At 41.6% G+C, this 19,177-nt stretch overlaps 1 protein-coding gene across 3 annotated transcripts in view; it reads right to left on the bottom strand.

The window, feature by feature from the left end:
* Positions 1–12,728, bottom strand: part of AR (androgen receptor) — a 163,814-nt gene extending 151,086 nt beyond the window's left edge. For 2 of the 3 annotated variants that reach the window (XM_027093612.1, XM_027093613.1), the window contains exon 1: positions 11,093–12,627. In XM_027093612.1, coding sequence (XP_026949413.1) covers positions 11,093–12,627 — 1,535 coding nt within the window. Of the gene's footprint in view, positions 1–11,092 lie in introns of all 3 variants that reach the window. The other variant, XM_027093611.1, reaches the window with a different exon arrangement.
* Positions 12,729–19,177: the final 6,449 nt, after the last annotated feature.

Here is a 19,177-nt window from a genome sequence, read left to right as displayed (position 1 = left end):
GTGGTTCAGTAAAAACATAATAACAATATTTTGGTTCGATTGAAGGCAGCAGCCACTTTGCGTGGTGTTCTAGGTTTTTATTCATTATTTAGTTTAGTTACCTGGTTTAAGGTTTGGGCAAGAAGAAGAAACTCACACCACCCCCAAAATGAGGTCTCAGGATAACGCTAAGAAGCACCAAGCTGGAATCCAGGAGAACTGAGTTTGTGCTCTAGTTATGTTGCCAGCTTGTTGTTTCGCCCTAGACAAGACTCCACTCCTCTCTAGGCCCCTATAAAGCAAAAGGGGAGAAGTGAGAGGGCATCAAAGATCTAGGTGGTCTCTAAGGTTTTAATCTCCTTGAAAAGCAGAAAGCTAAGGGCACTGCATGAAAACTGAGAAGAAGCCAACAAGATGTTCACCAAATAACTCAAACTTTATACATCAAAAATCAAACTCTTGATTCCTACCCACCCACACACACATACCGGCTTTACCTACAATATTCATCATTTCAGTAAATGGCAATCACATTCTTCAAATTGCTCAGATCAAAAATTTGGCAATCAGCCTTGACTTCTCTCTTTTTCTCACAATGAGTATCTAATCTGTCAGTAAATGCTGTAGGATCTACCATGAAGACACATCAAGAATCCAGCTACTTCTCATCTCCTCTACCAATAACCCCTGGTCTAAACCACCATCATCTCTTACCTGGATCACTGCAGTAGCCTCATCTCCTTGCTTTCGCCTTGCTCTTACAGTGTTTTCTCCACACAGACAATCAGTAAACAAACAAATGTATAAAATATCAAAGAGTGGTGGATGTTCTGAAGAAGAGAATCTGTTAAAATATCAGTCAAATCATGTTAATCCTCTATTCAAAATCTTCCAATGACTCCCCATATCGGAGTAAAAACCAAAGTCCTAAGGAAGACCTGAGATGTCCCTTATTAACTCTGATCTCATCTCTTATCACTCTCCATTTACTTAAACTGCCATACAGGTCTCTCTGCTATTGTCCATCATACAAAGTATGCTCCTGCCTCAGGTCTTTTCTACTTGTGGTTGTCTGTATCTGGAATATTCTAACTCCAGATATCCCTATTGTTCACTTCCTAATTTCCTTCAGGTCTCTGCTCAAATATCACCTTCTCAGTAAGGGCTTCTCTGACCAACAGATATAAAATAGTCCTTCCCACTATCAATCCCTATTCCCCACACTCTGCTAAATTATTCTTCATGACATTTATCACCATCAGATATATTCTACATGTCTCCTTTCATTAAACTGTAAACTCCATGAAGGGAGGAATTTTTGTCTGCCTTGTTCATTGCTGTGTCATAGGTGCTTAGCATAGAATTTGATATGTAAAAAGCTCAGTAAGTATTTGTCGAATAAATGCAGTCTATAAAGTAAGATGGCAAGACTGTTGGCAACTTGAATGCCCACACAAGCCAATCCATCAGTCCAGTAAATGGATAAAAGACCCAGAAGCCTTAAGAGCTTCATGAATTTCTATTGATACTAGTTAAGGTTATTTTGCCTCTCTGACTCTCCTATTTCCTATCTATGAGGTGAGCGACCTGTGTGATAAAAAAGGAGCACTTGATTTGAGGAACAAAGAGTGGGGCTGAAATCCCAGCTCTGCCACCTTGAGGCTGTTTGACTTTAGACTGTCACTTAACTTCTCTGAACATAATATTTACAATGGGAATGACAGTATTATAATAGTATGGAGAATATTAAAACACAGTAAACCTGGCTACTTGTATACAGTAGAAAAGAGGATGAAATGCAATAATGGAATATGAAACAACTCTGTAAACTGTAAAGTGTTACTGGAATATGTCCAATGTCACTGTTCCCTGTGCTACATTCAGAAAAAGTTGTCAAAGAGTCAAATAGTGCTACTAAAAATGTTTTGAACTTTGGAAAAGAACATCCCAGATAAAATACTAAGTACCACTGTAGCTTATTTATTGTCTGGTACTAGGTTGTTCTGGCTCAAGTTATCCTGTGACATGTTGAATCCACCAAAGGAGGCCAACTATTTCCAGGGAAACCCTGTCACAGGACACTTGCAGTCCCCCTAGCGGCCAGATAGTAAGACTACACTTCCACAAGCAAGGAACACACTCAATTTGCACAAAACAGAACCCATAATTAAGGGGTTGGCCATTTTAAAGCTACATCATCTAATTCAGCAAAGGCCTTATAAAAAAAAGTTTTCATGTTCCCCTTACTCCCAGAATTGTCTGACTTGTGCTCTTTGCTTCTCTCCCTTAACCAACACCCTGAAAACCCATTTATACAGAACCTCAAAGCAAGCCACCATGATCAATGGAAAACTTGAGAGCAGAATGATAATTCTTTTTTTTTTTTGGCTGGATAAATGCTTTATTCTTTTGCCAGTTTTTATTTTATTTTTTTTTATTTTTAACATCTTTATTGGGGTATAATTGCTTTACAATGGTGTGTTAGTTTCTGCTTTATAACAAAGTGAATCAGTCATACATAAACATATGTTCCCATATGTCTTCCCTCTCAGAATGATAATTCTTGATCTGACCACCACACTGGGCATCTTTATTGGCTTTCACGCCAAACTTAGACCCATTAATCACCCTCAATTTTAATTACTTCCTCATATATGGCAGACTTGTATAGTCAAAGACATCAAAACATGTTCCCAGAAAGTGCAAAAATATAGCCAAAAATGAGAAAGTAACTAGTAACTGACTTGTCTGGGGTGGCACTGTTGAAAAAGGAGAAATAGATTCCAACCCCTTGAGTTCACTCTTCATTGTCTTTCCAGAAATACTACCTTCTGGTATCTGAAATATTCATCAAGACGTATAATCTATTGCTTGAGTTAAATCATGTCCCAACCTCATCCATAAGGATAAAAAGCAGCCATAGATAATATTGTTGACCACTTCCACCTATGTTGATCCATTTCTTTTTTGGATATCTGTATTTAAAAAATACATACCATACAATCCAGCATCTCATCATACTGGCATCATGGTGTTGCCATTCTGTTTTGTTTTTATTTTTGTTTTAATAGCTATAAGCTCCTTGAGGGCAGTGATCTCAAGATTCTCCCTGAATTGTGTTCCCTTTACCCTGATCTCTCTCTAGTACACAGATGGGCATATAGCAGGTGTTTAATGAAAAGTGGTTGATTGATGAATACTTTTTAAAACTCACTTTATTAGAGTCATCTCTAAAGACAAGTATGTCACAAGAGGACATTTCGTTCAGTGGCCTGCCGTTCACTTACCATTTTCAGGACACAATAGCTATAGCTGATTAGATATGACCCTTAGCCTAGAGTGTTAATAAGACCAAAGTTCAATCCCTTTATAGGTAAATTTTATCTCTTCTTTATGGTTATAGAGTACACCCCTGAAAAGAAGCCCAAATTATATGAGAGTAAATGGACCACTTCTTCATCTACAAATACACACCAGAAGGAGTGGTGGCATTTACCTTGTCTAAAGGACAACATATAAAAACATAAAATTATGACTCCAGCTGCTTACACAAACCTAAACATAAGCCAAATACAACTAACTAGTGATTTCTTTGGCTTAGTTTGCATCTGTTACCTCTTCATGTTAGTTTAGTGCATAGAAATTATTATTCCTCATCCCCTTGCTAGTAGTTCCCAAATCCAAATACTAAAAAGAGGACTACTAACTGCATAAACCTTATTAATATGTTTCTTCTCTACTGTTGTCTGAAGACCTGAAAATTTTAGAGACACTCTTCTATTCATCCAGGAAGGGGCTGGCATTACCAATTCTAATTCACAGTTGAGGAAAACTGAGAACAGTGTCCTTATGCAGCCTTCATACAGGATGAAACAAAGTATGCTTTAACTTTCAACACAGCAGCAGAAACCTTTTGCCTCTTAAGTCCCAGAGGGGTTCAAAACTCAGGTACTTTCAGCAAGGTTGTAGGATACAAAGTCAATATACAAAAATCAGTTATATTTCTATACACTGGCAATGAACAATTTTAAAGGATATTAAGAAAATTCCATTCATAGTAGCATCAAAAATTAAAACATTGAGGAACTAATTAAACAAAAGAAGTGCAAAATTTATACTCTTAAAACTACAAAACGTTGAAAAAAGTGAAAATGACATAAATAAATGGAAAGACATTCCATGGCCATGGATCAGAACACTTAATGTGGAGATGACAACACTCCCCAAATTGATCTACAGATTCAATGTAGCCTCTATCAGAATCCCAAATGGCTTCTCTGTAGAAAATGACAAGCTGATCCTAAAATGCATATAGAAATTCAAAGGACCCACAATAGTCAAAAACAATCTTGAAAAAGAAGAACAAAATTGGACGACTCACACTTCCTCATTTCAAAACTTATTAAAAACTTACAGTAATTAAGACACCGTGGTATTGGTATAGGATCAATGTATTGTAATATAGCCCAGAGTCCAGAAAAAACATTTACAGTCAACTAATTTTACACAAAGGGTGACAAGACAGTTAAATAGGGAAAGAATCAACATATGGTGCTGTGGTGACTAGATATTTACATAAAAAATAATTCAAAACCTATCAAAAACCTAAATTTAACAGCTAAAACTATAAAACTCTTAGAAGGAAAGCTAAGTGTAAATCTTTGTGACCTTGGGTTAAGCAAAACCTTCTTAGATATGATACAAAGATCACAAGCTACATACAAAAAGTACATTGGACTTCAAAATTTTTAAAGCATGTTCTTCAATGGATACCATCAAGAAAGTGAAAAGACAACTCAGAGTATGTGATAAAATATTCACAAATTGTAATTTCTTATAGGATTTTTATCTAGAATATATTTTTTTAAAACTCTTACAACTCGGGGTTCCCTGGTGGCGCAGTGGTTGAGAGTCCGCCTGCCGATGCAGGAGACACGGGTTTGTGCCCCGGTCCGGGAATATCCCACATGCCGCGGAGCGGCTGGGCCCGTGAGCCATTGCCGCTGAGCCTGTGCGTCCGGAGCCTGTGCTCCACAACGGGAGAGGCCACAACAGTGAGAGGACCGTGTACCGCAAAAAAAAAAAAACCTCTTACAACTCAATAAGAAAAATAATCTAATTACAAATGAGCAAAGACCTTTTTTGCAAAAAAGATATACAAACAGTCAATAAGCACATAAAAGGATGCTTAATATTATTAGTCATTAGAGAAATGCAAATCAAAACCACTTTGACATACCACTTCACACCCACTGTGATGTCTATAATTAAAAAGACAATAACAAGTATTGGCAGGATGTGAAGAAATAGGACCCTCATACATTGCTGGTGAGATTGTAAAATGGTGTAGCCACTTTTAAAAACAGTTTGGAAGTGCCTCAAAAGGTTAAACACAGAGTTACTATATGACCCAGAAACTCCACTCCTAGGTATGTACCCAAAAGAATTAAAAAACATGTTCATAAAAAAAATCTTGTACATAAATGTTCATAGCAGTATTATTCATAATAACCAAAAGGTTGAAGTAACTCTAATGTCCATCAACTGATGAATGGATAGATAAAGTGAGGTACATCCATAAAATGGAAAGTATTGAGATGTGCTTCAACATGGATGAACACTGAAAATATTATTCTACATGAAAGAAGCTAGTCACAAAAGGTGACGTATTGCATGGCTCCATTTATATTAAATGTCAGAATAAGCAAATCCATAGAGACTGAAAGTAGACTGGTGGTTGATAGTTGCTCAGGGTTGGGGTGGGGTTTGACTGCTAAGTGATTAAAATGTTCTAAAATTGATTGCGGTGATGGTTGCCCAACTCTGAATATAATAAAAACCATTGAATTGTATGTATACTTTAAATGGGTGAATTATATATTGTGAATTACGTCTCAATAAAGCTGTTGATTAAAAAAATAAAACTCAGGTACTGCATGATCTAAATTGGCAGCATTCTCAAGTAACCAGCACTTTAGAGCTATATGCTTATCTAGATGAGCCACTCTCAACACTGCTCTGCCCTGTAGGTTGGCAACAGGAATTGGTGTAAGAGAGAAGGGATGGCAGCATTCATGAGTGTGCAAGGAGCTGTGCATAAATCACAGCAGCAGTCACTAAAAGTAGCCCTTACTGAGCAAAAATCTAAAACATCATCTGTCAGGTGGGAAAGTTCAAGAAAAAAAGTTGGGAAGTGCCACTCTAGAGAGGTTTCCCTATGGTAAACAAATGCTATAGAAAATGCAACAACTTCTACTCCCTCAACTAGCAAAGGGATGTACACTAAGCACCCTCCTGGCTTACTCAAACTTACATGAGTGCTAGTGAATAAACCAGAAGATGCTGTGTCTTTTCTTTGAAAAGAGTGCTATATAAATATGAGATTTCATAATTCTCTTCAATATGGCAAATGCCAACCAATACTGATAACTGTATGGAGCTTTACAAGCAACGAGGGAAAAAAAGTCAACTTTGTGCCTAGGATGAGGATAACTTACTCTGAGTTCAACATCTCAGAACGTGATGTAATGCTGGCAGGCAAATTCTGAGGGTGAATAATTTCTTCAATACCTTTCTTTTTTTAAAATGATTAATTCACATATAGCATCACCATATTAGCTCAGCCAGACAATTCTAGCAAGCACCGTTGCATATAGATCAGGTACTACTTGTGAAAGCACTGCAGAAGTTTGACCCAGACAGAGCTGTCTCAGAGGCGAGAGGGTCCAGTTATTCTCAGGTTTTGAGAAAACGTTGCCAAAATAGCCAGTAGACAGAGAGAGACAGAGAACAAGAGACAGAGACAGCAGCCAGCAAAATACTTCATTAAATCACCAAGTCCTCAAGCCATCTAGTTCAGCTCCCTCAGCAACTGTTAAATCAGGCTCTAACCTTAAGGTAAAAAAAGCCCAGCTATTCATTTTGCAATTTCTTCAAGTCATCTATCTAGCCTTAAAAGAAAGGTGCTGAGGTTGATCTGATCTGTTACTCTCCAGATTAAAAAAAAATTCTTTAGGAGCATGCCACAGGTGTAATGAGAAAAAATATCCTGAAAAGTAGAAAAAAAAGTCTATATTCCAATATCAAAAGCATGAAAGGAATAGAAAGAAAGAAAATCGGGGACAGGCAGCACTTAAGGAAGCTGCGGACAAAGAGAAAATGGTGGAGGTAGGGGATGGGGAGAAGTTTCCTTTTCCCTCTCAAACCAACCTCACAAAACTTGATTTTTATTTGCTTTCTATTTTTCAGAATCATGATTTCAGGTTTGGTTATAAAATAAGCCCCTTGCTTACCACAACCAGCTGGCATTCTGCTTTCTGCTTAGCACAGTTCTGAATGAAACTGGTGGTCTTGATATCACAGTAAATAACAATAATAATAAAATTGTCCATGTCCCTAACTCCAACTCACATAATCCCACCAAGAGCAGCCACAGTACAAGTAAGAGTCGGGAGACCAAAGAATTGTTTGGTTTAAATACATATATGTATACCAGATGAGAAAATTACTACAGGGAGGTAAAACGTTTAAAAAAGAAAATGAAATGTGCCAGCAAATTCAATATATTAATATCAAAGTTTACAGCGTAAAAAGAATGGAAGTCTGATGAGGCAAAATTAGCACTGGCAAGAAAGCTCCCTTAAGTGACCCTGCAACAGGAAAGCTGCAAGCATCTTCAAAAATGTCTCTCACTGATGTTAACCTTTGGCCAAGATGAGAGAGATACTCTGTGGACAACCAAGAGAAGAATTCTATCACTACATCTTGCACATATTTTCAAATGGGGTACCACCCAGTGTGGCTATATGGTCCTCGGGTTCTGATTACTGGTACCCAGACAGAACTCACCAGTTATTTACTGACCGTGAAGAAAGGATGCTTCTTTCCAACATATTGACCCTGAAGGCCTATGGACAGAGAGCGTCATTCCCAAAGCAAAACTCAGATTTACAAAAAAGACAAACTGCTCCTTGCAATATAGTCATAAAAAGTGACTTGATAACTGTGGAGAGGAGAGGAGATGGAAAGGGGAGTTAATAAAATGACTTCTTTTGAAACAACTAATGGAGAAAGGCAGGATTTGCCAATTTCAAAGCACTACTAAAATACTACCTATTATGAAGACCAGAACAAATTATCAAGAGAAAAATTAAAATGTTCTTTTTGCATCTGGATAATTTATTTAAACCCCAACTCTAATTCCTGAACAGGCTCTCCTTGGTCTCATCTCCCAAGAATAAATATTTGTCATATTATTACGCTGTTTGCTGGGATATAAAGGGCCCTACTTCTGTCAAGTGAGACAGTGGTCAATTAACAAAGTTGTAGTCTTATTTGTTCTTGGTGGAAGACAGCTCCATAAAATATTATCAGGGTTTCACACAAGCCCTATCACTTTTTATTATTCCTTCTGCTCATACCACATGCTAAAATAAGTAAAAATAAAAATTAATGGACCACCTTAGGCCTCTCTCCTCTCGGCAGAAATATTGTAGATGCATAAGAACACAGAGCTATTCCAGAAGTTATTAAGTTAAAAAAAACCTACAATTAAATAACGTGTATGAACACACACACACAATCAGAAAAGGGAGTAATCCAACAGATTATTGAAAGTCTCTAGAATGTTGAGATTTTTAACTCAAAGTTGGCATATAATGCATGCAATACAGAGAGGGTGGAAGCTCTAGCTTTGGCTTAAAATAATTCCTTGCCTTTCACCAAACTGTGGCCCTACAAAGTGAGGGAAAGAAAGAGAAAGTAAGAAAATACCAACTTTTAGATTGGGATTTGTTGAATTCTGATGAAATTGATAAATTTTCAAAAACCTGATTCAAGGATTTTCTTTGTCCTAGAAATGAAAAATCTTTGTCAACACACAAGACAGGAATGCCAGTTTTCCCTTTCACTAGATTCCTATAACTAGTGCAGCAATCACAAACCAGGAAAGATTAAATAATCTTGTACTTTATTCGGGTACTGCTAGTGTCTCACTAGTTGAGGTCATTAATTTATGCAGGTTTTAGAAATAGAGAAGTTTTTCCATTAAGACCTGGGATAAAATCCCCTAGCTTACTGCACACCTGATGGGAAGAGCTATTTAAAAGCTCTCTGTAGCCACTTTCTGAAAATTTCAGGTTATGTCTTCGAACACACACACATCTCTTAACAAATATGTGGAATCATTCACCCCCTCCCTGTTAACTGAGTTACTTGGGTGTTGTGGGAGGCATACAGAAGACGGACAGGACGGTTCCAGTGACTGGGCAGGTCATGAAGCACCTTATACATTCCCCCCAACCCCGCCAAAAGAAAAATATTTCACAGTAGAAGAGAGCTCCGCTGACTAGCAACCGCCCTAGGAAAAAATATATACTCTAGCAAGTAAATCTGTTCTTATGAAATGAAGACCTTTTGTCCCACAGTATAACCACATTGCAAAAATTTTTAAAAAAAACAAACTTCAAATTAACTAGAAAAGACTGACAATATAAATGAAGCCTTTGAAAATCCTGTAAGCCAAACCTTAAGAACCTAAAAAATATAAAGCCTGGTTAGAAGCTGTTTCTTCAGTAACCCAGAAAATAATATTTTATGAAATCCTATCCTCCTCTTTCTTTTCTAACACTGTGCTATCAACCTTCCAAGAACAGAAGCATCAGTGAAAGGAAGCAAATTGTTGGATTTAAGTCTCCAAACAAAGATGCTAAGTCTAACAAATTTTGAAAAGTCACAGGTAAAGAAAATAGCTACAGAAACACGAAACAAGACATCAACATCCATGAGGACATCAGCACCCAGCAGATCTGAGGAGTTAGTTCCCCAGTCAATATTCCCTCCCTCATGGGAATAAACTAATATCTTAGTTTGCTAGGAAAAAAATCTTTAATGTGGTCTCCAAAGTGCTCAATTGTGGTAAGTAAGAATTTTTAACACGCAAGATGAAATTGACCGCCACTTTTCTCATGTCCTAATGAAAACTATTGGGCAAGATTAAGGCTCATAGGTCCCTAACAGTTCTTACTTAATTTGTTAGAGGTAACATATCATGTTTTAAAGTGCAAGTATGTCCTTAAAATGAAGGAATATATTGAAAAGCCCTATTCCTTTTGTAAACCCTAATCTCACAAAAGCAGATTTCTGTGCACACTGGAATAGCAGGAAATCCTTTAAACTTTTTTCCCAACACTTTTGTAAGTCAGACTCAAGTCTGGTTAAATTGTTCATTAAAAGAACATTCTCCTCTTTATAGAGCTAATGCAAACTCAAAGTAGGAACTGTGGATCTGTTGTAATCCATAGAGCAAATAAACACTTTACAAGAGAAAACCAACACTACCATCTAGTTCCAACATTGTCAACCTGTGAGGGCAAATCCTGCCCATTGTTTACGGGGAAAGGGGTCATTTGGCTTTCCCCTACCTTTGCCTGCTCTAATCTTGCCTGGTTGGAGTCTCTCTCCTGACCTCCAACCCTGGGGCAAGTCCTCTTTGTTGCCAACAAAGGGACTTCACTCCTTCTTCACACAGCGGCCCTCAGAACCCAGAGACCACCTTCTTCCCGTAATCCCATACTCCATTTCATCTCTTTGGAGGAGGCGGGTTGAGAAAAGCTTGGGTCAGTTATTTTGCCTCTAACCTGCCAAGACCAGCCACAGGCCAGGGGGGCAATCCCTAACAGACCTTAAGAGGAGAAAGTGCCCATATTTCTTGTCCAGGTTCTCTGATTTGGGGGCGGGGAGAAGGAGAAGTAGTGGAGGGCTTAAGGGCTTTATTTCGGAAGATGGCCCTTGCAATTGGATTTAAATTTGGAGTCAGCGGGACATGGAGTACCAAGTGGCAGGCAAGATTTTTGGAGGCTGGTGGGGGGCGGGGGTTGTCAAGGAATCTGGAAGGGCTTGCACCAGCACCCAGGGCTCACGGTGGTGGGGACTGGAGCACACAGTGGGGGTTCAGAGCGCAAAGGTCGAATCTTTGGTAGTCCAGGGAAAGGCTCCAGATTTAGGGCGGCCCTTTCTGTGGAAGCTTGTTCAGCTCGCCCAAGAACAGAGCGTTTGCGCGGGGAGGAGAGGACTGACTCTAGGCTTAAAGACATTTTTAGGAGGAGAAACTTACCGCATGTCCCCATAAGGTCCAGAATAGCTCTCCATCCAGGGGCCCATTTCGCTTTTGACACAACTTGGACTTGGATAGGGCACTCTGCTCACCACGCCGCCGGGATACCACACATCGGGTGGGGGAAAGTCACCTTCTTGGCCCGCCAACCCCTGAGGTGGCCGAGTGTAGCCGTATGGGGCTACAGCCCCTGCCTCGCCTGCGCTGCCGCCCCCGCCTCCGCCACAGGGCCCATAGAGCTGGCCTTCTTCGGCTGTGAAGAGAGTGTGCCAGGAAGAGGAGGCGGCAGCTGAGGGTGAGCCTGAGCCCGGTCCTGCTGCACCCCCGCCGTGCAGGCTCGCCAGATCCCCATAGCGGCATTGTGCCGCCGCGGCCGCCCAGGCGCTGCCATAGTCCAGGGGGTTCTCCAGCTTGATGCGGGCATGAGGATGGGGAGGCGGCGGAGGGGGCAGCGGCCCAGCCAGGGCTAGCGGAAAGTTGTAGTAGTCGCGACTCTGATAAGCTGCTACCTCGTCCAGTGCTCCAGACTTGTACAGAGACAGGGCGGATGGCAGCTCAAGTGTTCCGGAGCCCCCTGCTTCGCCGCTGCCAGAGCAGCGCAGGCTCTCACTGTCCAGCCCTTTGGTGTAACCTGCCTTGAAAGGGGAATACTCAGCAGTCTCTTCGGTGCCCTTGCTCGGGCCATCATCCAGCAGAGAACCTTTGCATTCAGCCAACGGGGCACAAGGAGTGGGACGCACAGCTGGTGGACCTCCCAGGAGCGGGGCGTACATGCAATCCCCCCGAAGCTGCTCCCCAGGACTCAGATGCTCCAATGCCTCCACACCCAAGCCCATGGAAACCGACACTGCCTTACACAACTCTTTGGCGCTGTCCGAGATGGTCGAACTGCCCCCTAGGTAACTGTCCTTGGAGGAGATGGGAGCCCCAGTGGCCTCCCTCGCTCTCCCGCTGCTACTGCTGCCTTCAGATACCGCCTCCTGCTGCTGCTGTTGCTGCTGCTGCTGAAGAAGTTGCATGGTGCCGGCCTCGCTCAGGATGTCTTTAAGATCGGTGGAGCAGCTGCTTAAGCCGGGGAAAGTGGGGCCCAGCAGGGACAACGTGGATGGGGCAGCTGAGTCATCCTCTTCCGGAGGTGCTGGCGGCGGCTGCTGCAGCCCCTTGCCGGCTGCCGAGGCAGCTCCTGGCTCTGGGACGCAGCCACGATCCGGGGGGTCCTCGGGAGCTGACTGCTGTTGTGAAGACTGCTGTCCCTCGTCCAGGGACAGGTAGCCTGTGGGGCCTCTGCTCTGGACTTGGGGAGAGCCATCCTCACTCTGCTGCTGCTGCCGTTGCTGCTGCTGCTGCTGGGGACTGGTCTCCTGCTGCTGCTGCAAACGGGCGCCGGGAGGTGCTGCACTCGCGGCCGCAGGGTGCCGGGGACCCGGGTTCTGGATCACTTCGCATACACTCTGGAACAGGTTCTGGAAAGCTCCTCGGTAGGTCTTGGACGGCGGCCGGGGGTAGACCCTCCCCAGACCTAATTGCACCTCCATCCTTAAGCTTGGGTGAATCTTCCACCCAATTCTTTTATCCTGCTCCCCTTCTCTTGCTGAGAAGAGTTCAACAGGCTTCTATGCGTAGTTGCTGCAGCTAGTTGCCCACCTGCGGGAAGCTCCTGGGGAGGAAACTTGCGGGAGTAACAACTCCAAAGAATTCTGACAGCCTCAAAGTCTCGTGCAGAGGAAACACGCGCTGGACACGATCTTCCCTGGTAGGCTCACAATCTGCTCCTGAATACTTGGAGGGTAGATTCAAAAGATGCTCAAATCTTGAAGGGGGGTGGGGAGGAAAACCCTCTGCCTTCTGAATTTGGTGTCCACTGAAGCAGGTGCAAATAAGAACCAGGTTATTTTCTTTTTGTTTTGTTTTGTTTTGGGTTTTGCTATTCGGTTTTGTTTGTTTGGGTTTGGTTGGGGTTTTGTTTGTTGTTGTTGTTGTTTTCTTTTTGGGGGGAGGCTACTGAAGTCCTGACTGCCTTTTCATCCTTTGATCTCTGGCCCCACAAACTGGTGGGAGGGGGAAGCGGCGTGCAGGGGGAGGTGGAGAGGGAGTAAGAGGAATCTGGGGGTCTGCCCTGCTTACCGCCTAACCAGCCAGATTCTGGCTGCAGTGCTGAAGCGGCTCCCCCGTCTCCTGGCACCCCAGAGCCGTTTTTGCAACGTGCAGCTAGCTCTCCCGCTCGCAGCCAAAGGGAGTTACCTCTCTGCAAACTCGGGCTGGCTGCGCTGGGCTGACTGCAGGGGGGTTGAGGGGGCTGCGAGGAGAAGGCGGAGGCAGCAGCAGGACAGGAGACCCTGGAGGGGGGGCGGGGTGGAGGGGAGGAGGACAAAGGCAGGCGTCAGTCCTACCCGGCACTTTCCTCGCTTCCTCCGAGTCTCCAGCAGCTTTTAAAAACTTCACTGAAGAGGAAAAGGCAGCTCCGGGGAGGCGGCTTCGAAGCCGCCGCGCCGCAAGAGGCGTTGGCTGTCGCCAGAGCCGGCTGGGGTTGACGCGGTGCGTCCCTTCGGCTCCTGTCCCACACTGAAGCAGCTAGCTCGGTCGCTTTCCTTCCGTCGCCTCCTCTGCCTCCAGGCTTGCTCCGGACCCTCTGGCTCTCGCTGCACGCTGGCTCCCCGGGATCTCGGAGGGGGCGCTGGGAAGTGGAGAGCAAATGCAACAGTTTGCGAGTCGGGTCCCGCCCCCGCCGGGCCGGCCTCCTTGCCTTCCCCACCTCCTTTCTCCCTCCCCTCCCCTTTGATTTTCTCCCCTCCCCTCCCCGTCCACTAAAGCCGGGCGGCTTTGGAGAAACAGGTGCTGTCGCAGCGTGGGTGAGGGCAGGAGAGGCTTGTTCTAGCCCAGGAGCACCCCAGCTCCCCGACTACCTCCTGCTTTCCTGGACCAGGTTTTAAGCATCGGGGCTGAAGCTTTAACCCGGAGCTTTATTTTGACGACAGGGCCACCAAACTCTCAGAGGACCATACTTGCCAGATTTGATTCTGAAGTCCAATTTCAAAACAGACCCTGTGCACTTGTGGGAGGGGGGAGAGAGTGGGAAAGGGCAATAGAAGTATAGAGGAAATAGATCTCCTTCAGCGAGGGACTATGTTCAGGGAAGGCAGACCGAAAAGCGCAGACGGGAGGATCTCCTACAAACTGAGGAACAAGCAATGGCCAAGCCAGTCTATACTTGTTGAAACATTTCAAATTTCTCCATAGGGGTAGATTGGGTCTCGTGGCACTGTATCAGTTGCTCTAGGAACCCTCTGCCTGGGAACAAAAGGTAATCTCTATCCTCTTCTCTTCCCTTTTTCCTGTCTGGAATTGCTTCTTACCACACACTTATCATCTATCCCGATGTACAAAGGAAAATCACCCAGAAAAGCAGGCAAACACGTAAACTCTAGAAACACTTGTCATGTACATAGAGATCTTGATTTTGTCCAGGGTTTTGCAGACATTTGCTTATATACAGGCACTTGCTTTTCCAAGTTGCCTTTGAATAGTTTAAGCTTGCAAACTGCAGTATTCAAGGAATGGAACCTATATAGGTCCGCTTTTCTTCCTCTTAGTAGACAACCAAGAGTGGAAGGTCATGTGGGCTATTGCAACTGTTCTTTTCTGGAAGAGGTCTCATCTTCCCTGTATAAAGATGGAGAGGCAGTTGGGAATGGAAGAGTAGAGAAAGTGAAAGGGGAGATCTATAGGGAAAGAAGTGTCCCTTGGTATCAGCAGGGTCCCTGGGCCTCCCTAGCTTTTAAATTCCTTAGACTTCTGGATCTGGGCAGGGTCTGTCTGTCCCAGAGGACAAGTGGAGTTTTTCCATGTGGGCCTGTTCTGTTTTTTACAGGTTTCTACAGAATCTTATCTTGTTCACAGCCAAGCATAATGGGAATTTACTTACCATGACCAAAGGAAGTAACTTAATACTAAAGGCAGGGAAGAGTGGGCATGATCTGCTCTATTTTCCAGATGAAGACATTGAAGCAAGGACATAATTTGTTCTACGTTCCACTTTAGTAGAACCTAAACTAGTCTTCCATCTTATTGCTATTTTAGCTAGACTCATCAATGTCAAGAGAACTTAGAAAAGGGGTATAAATGAAACTTCCAGAAGCATGAGGAGCTTTTCACCTGAGGAGGTGAAAAATTATCTTCTGGGATTTTAATGATTTCACCCCTGCCTGAACATATCGCAGATATACACCCTTTGTTGGTAAAGAATCTCACAAAATACTCCTTATGGTAAAGAAACAGTCTTATTCGTAGAGACGTCAAATTGTAACAGGGCTAATTCTCAATTCCTTATTGTCATGGAAAACAAGAATATGTAATTGAAATGCACAGATACTTTGAAAACCTTATTTAAATAGTCATCAAAACCTTTAGTTCCACCAAAGCTTTTAACAAGGGTTCCTCAAAGGGAATTAAGTAAGTTGGGCTGGCAGGAAAGTGAAATGGAAATAACATAGGTCTCAAAGTCAGAAGTTTGTCTACAGATTAACAATGAATCTCTTCCTCTACATAAGCTTCGGTTTCTTACTCTGTGAAATGGGAAGGGAAGGAAATAGAAGCTGGACCTGACAGTCTTTCAAACACTGACAATTTAGAGTGCTGTGGCTGACGTGAGTTGTCTTCTTATCTACACTCCGTAGAAGGTGGGTATGGAGGTGGATATGGAGGGTGGGTATCTACACTCCATAGAGGGTGGGGATGGAGGGATATCACTATTTTTCACTAGTGATAGTGAAAAATCCAATGGACAGAGGTGAGGAGGGTAGTTATAAGCAAAGAAGCCTGAAAAAACATAAGGTGAGAAATAATTCCTCAGAGTTGCCCGTTGAATAAATGACATCCCAACAGACATTCAAACCCAGGTCTGAAGAATTCCAAAATTCATGTTGCTTTCACAGCACCAAAATTGTCTTCAAAATTTTCTTATAAAATTCTGGCCAATAATACGTACCCTTAAAAGGCTGATGTGGTAATTAAAGGAGATCATGTGTGTGGAACAACTTTATAAACAGGAAAGCATTGTACAAATCTGAAGGATCACCTTGTTATGTTATATTTTTAAAGGTGGTGCTATCTACATTTATGTTATTGTCAGGGAAGACTACTGTGAACATAACAGGAGCTTACACTTTATTTTGAATTTTGAGTTCTGATCCCCAATCTCAAATCTTATTTTTCTCCCATTGTTTTAAAGATCAAGAGACACTATTGGAGACTATTACATAAATTATGTGCTTGTACCATCTTTCTTTCTCTTTTTCTTTTTCTTCTTTGCAATTTTTAGCAACCACATAAGTAATCAGTAGTGTCTTCTCAGGACATTTGAGTTGAGGGTATGTTTTTGCCATGGGCTTCCTCTGCAATTTCAAGGAGACTTTGTTAATAGAATTTTCCCTAGTTCCTTGCTCTGGAAAGCCAGGATGAGCTGACCTTTGGAAAATGATGGACATTCGCCAAGTCCTGCGGGCTTTATTTCCTAAATATCTCACAAATCTGCCTACTTCTCTTCATCTCTGCTACTGTCAACCTAGTTCAAAGCACTGTCCTTTCTCACCTGGACCACTGTAAATGGGCTTCCTCCTTCCACTCTTACTTTCCTGGAGTCAGTTCTGCATTGAGCAATTAAAGGGACTTTTTAAAATTAAAAAAAAATTAATTAGAACAGTTTAATGTCACAACAAAACTGAGGGTAAGGCACAGATATTTCCCATATAACCCCTGTCTCCACACTTGCATAGCCTCCCCGATTATCAACATTCCCACCAGAGAGGTACATTTGTAACAACTGACGAGCCTGCAGTGATACATCATAATCACCCAAAGCCCATAGTTTACATTAGGGTTCACTCTTGGTGTTGTATATCTATGGGTTTGAACAAACATATAATGACATGTATCTATCATTATGATATCATACAGAGATTTTTCTCTGCTCTAAAAGTCCTCTGTGCTCCAACTATTCATCTCCCCCATCCCCAGGCAACCACTGATGTTTTTACCGACTCCATAGTTTTACCAAAATGTCGTATAGTTGGAATTATACAATATGTATTGTATTAATCATACAATATGTAGCCTTTCAGATTGGCTTCTTTCACTCAGTAATACACATTTAAGTTTCCTTCATGTCCTTTCATGACTTGACAGCTCATTTCTTTTTAGTACTGAATAATATTCCATTGTCTGGATGTACCACAGTTTAGTTATCCATTAATCTACCAAAGGACATCTTAGTTGCTTCCAAGTTTTGGCAATTATGAATAAAGCTGCTATAAACATCATGTGCAGGTTTTTGTGTGGATATAAATTTTCAACATTTTTAGGTAAATACCAGGGAGCATGATTGCTGAATAGTATAATAAGAGTGTGTTTGGTTTTGTAAGAAACCATCAAACTGTCTTCCAAGGTGGCTGTACCATTTTGCATTCCCACCAACAAAGAATGAGAATTCCTGTTGCTCCACATCTTCACTAGCATTTGGTGTTGTCAGTGTTCCAATGTTGGCCACTGTGGTAGTGGTATCTCATTTCTGTTTAAATTTGCATTTCCTTCATGGCATATGATATGGAACATCTTTTCATATATTTATTTGCCATCTGAATATCTTCTTTGGTGAGGTGTCTGTCAAGATCTTTGGCCATTTTTAATCCAGTTGTTTGTTTTCTTATTGTTGAGTTTTGAGAGTTATTTGTATATTTTGGATAACAGTCCTTTATTGATGCATCTTTTACAAATATTTTCTCCCAGTCTGTGGCTTGTCTTCTCATTCTCTTGACATTGTCCTTTAAGAGCAAAACTTTTAATTTTAATGAAGTCCACTTTATCAATTCTTTCTTTCATGGATTGTGCCTTTGGTGTTGTATCTAAAAAGGCATCACCACACCCACGGTCATCTAGACTTTCTCCTACGCTATCTTCTAGGGGTGTTATAATTTTGCATTTTATATTTAGGTGTGATCCATTTTGAGTTAATTTTTATGAAGAGTGTAAAGTCTATGTCTAGATTCACTTTTTTACATGTGGATTGCCAGTTTTTCCAGCATCATTTATTGACAAGACTACCTTTGCTCCATTTTATTGCCTTTGCTCCCTTGTCAATGATCAATTGACTACATTTATGTGGGTCTATTCCTGGGCTTTCTATTCCAGAGGATTTTTCTAAAACAACCATATTAAGGTATGTCATTATTGACATACAATAATGTGCACATATTTGAAGTTGTATAAATTGATAACTTTGCCATATGCATACACTCATGAAACCATCACCCAGTCAAGATAGTGAAAATATTCATCACCCCCAAAATTTCTTTTATGTACCTTTTTACTTCCTCTCCCCACCCTTCCCCACACTCCTTTTCTGGCAATCAAAAGTTTGCATTTTTGTCACTATAGATTAGTTTTCATTTTCCAAAATTTTATATCAATAAAATTATCATCTTTTTTGTCTGGCATCTTTCACTCAGCATGATACCCTTGATATCCATCCAAGCTTTTATGTGTATCAGTAATTTGTTCTTCTTTATTGCTAAGTATTATCCCATTGTATGGATGTACCAAAATTTGTTTATCCATTAGCTTGTTGATGGAATTTGTGTTCTTCACAATTTTTGGCTATAACGAATAAAGCTTTTATGAACATACATACATACATCTTTGTATGGACATATGCTTTCATTCCTCTTGATTGTATATTTAGTAGTGGAATGGGTGGGTCACAGAGTAGGTGTATATTTGCCTTAATAAAAAAACTGCCAAGCTGTTTTCCAAAGTAGTTGTGCCATTTTATATTCGCACCAGCATTTCCTCCACATCCCCACCAACACTTGGTATGGTCAGTCTTTTTAAATTTAGCATTCTAATTTGATGTGTAAGCATTTCTCATTTAATTTGCATTTCTCCAATGAATAATTATGTAGAGCATTTTTCATGTGTATATTTGCCATTTGTATATTTTCTTTGGTAAAGACTGCTCAAAATTTTTGCCTATTTTTTTAAAAAATTGGGCTGCTTGTATTTCATGGAGTTTTTAGAGTTATTTATATATTCTAG

The sequence above is a fragment of the Aethalodelphis obliquidens genome, unplaced genomic scaffold (genome assembly GCF_003676395.1).
Source record: "Aethalodelphis obliquidens isolate GAN/ISIS:26980383/991018 unplaced genomic scaffold, ASM367639v1 scaffold85, whole genome shotgun sequence".
Classification (NCBI taxonomy): Eukaryota; Metazoa; Chordata; class Mammalia; order Artiodactyla; family Delphinidae; genus Aethalodelphis; species Aethalodelphis obliquidens.
This window is presented reverse-complemented; position numbering and strand designations above follow the sequence as displayed.